This window comes from Limulus polyphemus, unplaced genomic scaffold, assembly GCF_000517525.1.
Source record: "Limulus polyphemus unplaced genomic scaffold, Limulus_polyphemus-2.1.2 Scaffold4100, whole genome shotgun sequence".
Classification (NCBI taxonomy): Eukaryota; Metazoa; Arthropoda; class Merostomata; order Xiphosura; family Limulidae; genus Limulus; species Limulus polyphemus.
Genome location: NW_013669710.1, coordinates 15,061 through 21,822, shown reverse-complemented (window position 1 = coordinate 21,822; position 6,762 = coordinate 15,061). Strand labels below are relative to the sequence as shown.

The following is a 6,762-nucleotide window of genomic DNA, read 5'->3' as shown; positions in this document are numbered from 1 at the left end:
TAGAAAACAAAGTGCTGCAGGACCACCACCCTGCACTGTACTGCAGATACGTCGACGACTGCTTCATCGTCACGTTGTCCCCTCTTATATATATCGCCTACCCTATTTCTAGTAACAACTTGAACATTCGCCAAAGTACATGATAGTTCTAGAAACGTTGCATCACAGTAGTCATGTGACTCGATGACGCAACAGCACCATCAGATTACTATCTTTTTCATTCACTGCAACACCATCTTAATTGGAAAACATATGCAAATAGGGAAGGTATTAAAGAGGACCACAACATGTATTTTGCTTCAAAGCCAAATGATTTCTTTAATTAGGGAATTAAGAACCTGATTGTAAGATGGAAAAGCATCATCAATATGAATGGAAACTATTTCATTTAATAAATGTTTTGTTTTGATATATAAGTTGTTTGAGTTTTCCATCTAAAAAAAAAGTGACATTAATTTCTTGATGACCTATTATTTATCATAAACTGCAGTAATCAAATATAATGTATTTAAATCTTTGTGAAGGAATATATTAGCTACAGCAAATGTCTACATACGAAGTATAAAAAATAACATTTGGTTTTTGTTATGAATTTTGTGTAAAGCTACATGAAGACTTTCTGCGCTAGTCATCCCTAATGTAGCAGTGAAAGACTAGAGGGAAGGCAGCTGTTCATCACCATCCACTGCCAACTCTTGGGCTACTCTTTTCTCAATGATTAGTGGGATTTACCATCACATTATATTGCCCCATGGCTGAAAGGGTGAGCACGTGGGACGGAAATTTGAACCAGCGATCCGCAGATTGCGAGTCAAGCGCCTTAACCACCTGGCCATGCCAGGCCTCATTAGTGATATACAATGTGATGTGAATCTATATATGTGTTTGTGTATAAAACAGAAATGTCTTTGCTTCATGCCTAGAGTTTTTGACTGATCTTAACCAAACTAAATATTCACCCTTTGGGTGGGTGGGAGCAGATCTGACCGTATTATGTCACCCCCAGGGGGGGGAACCTTGTGTATTCCCATACTATTCTATTGATCTCTACCAAACCTCAAAAGCACCCTTAGGATACCCAAGAGAATGACATATAGGGTGTTCATATCTAGTCCCTACTGTATGTCACTCACTGGTGCCTCCATGTTCTCTCCATGCTTTGAATGAGCATATCAGCTAGTTAAAACATACAGGTCATTATGATGAGTACTATGATAAATGATAACTAATATTACTTGGTTTTAAGGAAAATTAATATACACATGTGATTGTAAGTTGATGAATCAAACTACTCAGTTGGATCAACACAAGAACTGGATACTGGTTGCAGGGACAAGAACATCTCCTGAAATTACTGTGTGAGAGCTTAGTTTCAGAAGACTAGCTATGGTTCTCAGGTTCAAGTTCCAGTCAGGGCAATAAAATCTTGATCCATAACCATAATATAATTTATTAAATTTTGCAGAACCCCTTGATAATTCTAGCATAGGGATTTAGTACCCATATATCACATATCTCAATCTCCTATGGTGTGTATTTCATATTCACAGCCCTTGGTGTTATATTCTGTAGCAGGATCAGGTCATATAAGCTATTCATTGTTTTATGATTCAGTTGTATTGTGTCCTACAATATAACATGAGACTGTCCTATGATTGTCACATGAAGCAGATACATACTTCTAGATTATTCTAATCCAATTTTTTTATTAGTTAACTAATGAGAGGTTAATTGTAAATGCAGTTTTATTGGCATTTTCAAACATATTTGTTTCTAAGTAGTTTGCAAAAACAAAACTCGTCTTTATTTTCTGCATCTTTTGTGACCTGCTGATAATGTGTGCCATTCTTTTAATCATTCAATCAGACATACTTCTGGTTTATTTTCATAGTAAAGCATATTTCCATTTTAATTTCATTAAATAGTCTTGTTTGTTTACCTTTCATTAAACACAGTTTAATCATTTATTTCTTTCTTAACACAAAATAAGTTCTACAACTAGGTAGTCAGCAAGCTTGCATTTTATTCTTGTTTTTTTAACATAAATAAACTCTTGTTTATTTCCTTGTCTTCCCACAAATCACTTATTTCTATCTTTTCACATACTAGATTCTCAATTATCCAGTTATTGTACAGATCAGGTGACTGTGTGCTAAGATTATCCTTGGACTACCACATGGGATTTAAATTTGTTATATGAATTTTAATTATTCCTTTATCATTTTTATACTTAAATAATAAGGCCTTAAAAACTTCATATGAAGCTAGAATAATCATAAAAAATTAAATGCAATTAGCTTACAAAAAATAATTCATGAAAAGCTTAAAACTTTACCTTAAACTTAAGAGACGGCTTCCAGACAAATTTAATGAACAAAGTCCAGGTAACCATTTAGCTCCTCTAGACAAAAGATTGTTGCCAGCATTAATCTCTACTTCTAGGAATTTAACATCTTCCAAAGATTCACACTTGGATAAATCTTTCTGGAGACAAACAACACTATCATACAGAGTTAAAAGTAATACAGTATTGAAGTGCTAAATTATATAAATATAAAAAAAATTGAAAGGTTGTTTTATTCTAATTCTAACTGTTTTTTAAGTAAAAAAATAACAAATTGTTTTATTTCTCAGAAACAGAATAGATATAAAGCATCATGTCATAACAACTGAACAAAAAATCTCAGTTTACCATCAACCAATCTGAATGATTCTGAATCTCTGTATCATGGCAATAGGCCAGTATTGAACCAATTAGACTTAGAACTGTCTGAAAGCCTAAATCTTAAACATTTGATACTGAAGAAATTAACCTGCTTAACAATTTTTAGATGAACTTTTTGTTACAGTTACTTCAAAAGCAACAGAAGATCCATAGAAAAAAATGTTTTATTGTTTGCTCAAAATACAGATTAGTAGCTTAACTAAAACAAAGGTATAAATACATATTTACACAAAATAAGAATATTATTAATGTCAGAAATATTAATTAATCTCCTTTCATCTTTAAAATAATATGCTTCAACTTCTGTAAATTATTGAAAAATGATTTACATGAATAAAACATTTCAAACATCTACCACAAGTCAATCTTGTATTAGTAATATATCATGGAATAACAAACAAACTAGATGAGTTAATGAACATGACCAGTCAAAGTGGAAGCTGATAAGTCCTGAGAAGAAGAAGGATCCAACAGCAAGAAATAAAGATGGTGTTGCCACAAATCGGAGCAGTATGAGCAAGATAACATCAAAATGCTTTTACAGGACACAGTTGAGGGTGGAGTTGGAATGATCATATAGAGAAGAAATAGAAGGGAGAGTGATTTGAGAAAACATCCAGTAACTGTCCTCAGCATCCCAAGTCTTGGGGAGAAAATGTGGTCTGGGAATAAAATAAACTTATTATCCTTGTGATAAAGTGTGTAGGAGGTGTCTAAGGCAAAATGCCAGAGTAAAGTTCCAGTCTGGAAGAGAGACAATTAATTGATGAGAAAAGCTTGGAAGAGGTCCATAAGAACCAGAAAAAGAAAAGGAAAATGGCCAAGGAAGAGAGGGAAGGTTGTTGACAAAGCCACTCTAAAATCAGCAATCATAAAAACTGTTAAATTGCTTTTAAAAAGCCTGGTAAAAAGAGAAAGTAAAATGAAAATGGGAAAGACAACTTGGAGAAAGGGAGTGGCAAATGGAACAGTGGGGGTATATCATATATTTGCATTCATAAAGAGAGAGAACCATGGGAAGAGATCAAAGAATAAGATAGGTATAAAGAAAGAAATTGGTTCAATCCTGGCTCACAGCATCTACTGCCAGAGCTACATAGCCTAGGAGTGGTGATCAGAAAAGAGGAGTTTGGTGATGGAGAAATTCACAAAGACATTAATAAGAGGACTCCCAAAGTGGGAACAAATCCACTGAAACATCAGAGGATGGAGAGACCACTCTGTGGAAGGATCCAGCTCAAGCAAGATAGTTGATCTATCACCAGGTTCATAGCCCCTGGGAAATGACAGGCCAATAAATGAAGGTGGTGGTTGTGGAACTGAAAATAAATCCAGAGCTATAAAACAGAGTTCCAAAGATCAAGTGCCTCCCAATACACTGAGGTATGACAAAACAATGGAGTTGTTCAGATGGGTCATCACAAGATAACTAGGCAGATGAAACTGAAGATGATAGCAAACTCAATGAGCAGCAAACGGTTCTAGGATGTTAATATGAAGGGACCACTCTTCTGGAGACCATATCCTAGCTAGGGTGTAGATGTCAGTTAACAGATGTAGGTCTGGGCAAAGTGGGGGAAGAGCGATACCCAGTGTCATGTGGGACCAATCAAACCACTATGGTAGTAAGAGATGAAGATACAGAGGGAAAGATACTAGAGATAACAGAGAATCTTTGGACATATTCTGTTGACCTGTCAGGTTCCACTGAAGGGGAAAGATTTGGTCATGTCTGAGAGGAACAATGGACTCAAGCAAAGCTAGAGACTCTAAAAGCAATAAAATCTCATGCTTAAGAATAGTAGGAAACATGAGAGCATTGATAACCAGAAGCTCCATATCTTGAAGATATAAGGAGATGGCTGAGCCTACACTGCATCTGAATTGAAAATGACTCTCAGTTGAACTAGATACTGAGTGGGGATCAAGACAGACTTGAAAAATTTGATCAGTGAATCCAAACAAGATGATTCCTGAAGGGGGAGGGAGAGCAAGCTGTGAAAGCTTCTTTAGATGAAGCAAGTAGGAGCCAGTCATCCAAACAGTAGTGGAAATGGAGATTAATGAATTTCATCTGCCATGTAAATGATCTCATGACACTATTAAAAATGTATGAGGTCATGGCTAACCCAAAAGGAAGGCTTCAGAACTGAAAAATCGGATCATCTGGACAAACTGGAGAAATTGATGGGAATGTGGATAAAAGTATCTAAAACTTTGATTTTGAACTTCCATAGCCCTGGAGAGAACACCCACATCAGAATGAGAAAATCCACCATCAAGCAACTGGTTCATAGACAAGAGATCTATGACATGGTGCCAATCTCCTGCCTTCTTGGAACTGACAAAAAAAGAGTGTAAAAACCCAGAGAGTGGTTTTCGATCTGTTCTATGGCATTCATAACCTTTTGAGTGGATACAATCTCCTCTAGGTGTTGAAAATAAATGGGATCTGAGAGGGATAGAAAGACAAATGGAGAAGAAGAAAGAGAAAATGGAGTGTTAGTAAAACAGGAAAAAGTCCATGAGAAGGATTATGTGTGACCCAAAGGTCATCTGCAAAGGTAGAGCTGAGCTCCCACCATCTGGAACCAAGGGATGGCTTCAAAAGTAATCACCTCTGTAATCTATGAGAGCCAATCCTACAAGTGGGGGCACGTTTATAAGGGTAAAGGCAAAGCATGACTGGACATGGTCTGTACTGTCATGGTGAGACTACAAAATCAATTTATTGTAACATATTCAACCTCTGTAGAGTGGTATGTATCATTATGTACCATAGTGATGTTTAAAGTAAATGAAAACAGTTGATATTTAATATCAAGTTTTATGTGCTGAAAAAAATATTAATGACATATCTATATAGATATTACAGTACTGTCTGTTATCTGTCCATGTAATTACTTTGCAGGGTGTGGATGGATCTTCACAAAGATTGGTATGCAGATTCATTAGGTCCATGCAGGGATACATACAAACTTTTAGTTTTGTATTTTGTGGTTTTTATGGATGGCTTTACATTTTCGTGTTTTTTACTAATACTTCGCCCACTGTTGACCGATCTTCACTAAATTTGGCAAGAAGGTTCGTTGGGTCCATGAGGAGATACATACAATTTTTAAGTTTTGACATTTTGTAGTTTTGATGGGCTTTGTTGCATTTTTTACTACTACTTCTCCCCCTGTTTATGGATCTTCAGCAAATTTTGCATGAAAGTTTGTTGAATCAATGCGGAGATACATGTAAAGTTGTGGTTTCACATTTTGTGTTTTGCACTTTTTTATGGGTGTTCTTGCATTTTTTACAATTTTACATTTCAGGTCCCAAGATATCCTTTCATTAATCATGAATATACATAATTTCCATCTAGAGGATGGGTACTCCAGCTAGTATATAACAATTTTATTAGAACATTGTTTAACTTTAACAATGAAAAGGCTACAGCTATCAAATACCTCAAAGTTTATCAAAACAAATTGTAGACATAATGTATCTAATAAATTTTGCTGAAACTCACTTTACTCTGAATTCTAAGTTTACAAAGACACTCTTTCATAAAGGTTAGCAAACTGATACATTTGGTGGAAAATGAAGTCTAATAATGAATAGTGTAGAACAATGGGCAACAAACACAAGTCTTCTATATATTGTCATAATGAAACGTCATCACACCCATTTCATTAGAAGATTTTTTAATTTTAACTTCTAGATGTAATGATCATGAACTTTTGATAAAAGAAAGTCTACATATTATGAATGAAAATCCAAGCCTCAATAGAAATTCAAACTCATTGCCCCCTTACTTTATTCAAATAACTCTCTCTCTCTCTCTCTTTTTTAATTGTATGTTTTATAATTTTTCTAACACTATTCATTGTATTTTTATACCAGTAATTGTTGTAAAGATTGTTCAATTTGTCATTTTCATAGATTTACTGATCATGGAATACTTTTAATTCCGAAATGTTCATTAAAGAAGTTTACAATGGGGGACTTTGAAACTAGCGCCATTATGCCTCCAATGGCCGTAAGATGTC

General features: G+C 35.0%; 1 protein-coding gene across 5 annotated transcripts in view; it reads right to left on the bottom strand.

The window, feature by feature from the left end:
* Positions 1–6,762, bottom strand: part of LOC106470586 (leucine-rich repeat-containing protein 56-like) — a 36,470-nt gene that overhangs the window by 15,244 nt on the left and 14,464 nt on the right. For 3 of the 5 annotated variants that reach the window (XM_022399200.1, XM_022399199.1, XM_022399203.1), the window contains exon 3: positions 2,336–2,484. The exons of 1 other annotated variant lie outside the window; for it this stretch is intronic. In XM_022399200.1, the coding sequence (XP_022254908.1) occupies positions 2,336–2,484 (149 nt within the window). Of the gene's footprint in view, positions 1–2,335; positions 2,501–6,762 lie in introns of all 5 variants that reach the window. One more of the 5 variants, XM_022399201.1, reaches the window with a different exon arrangement.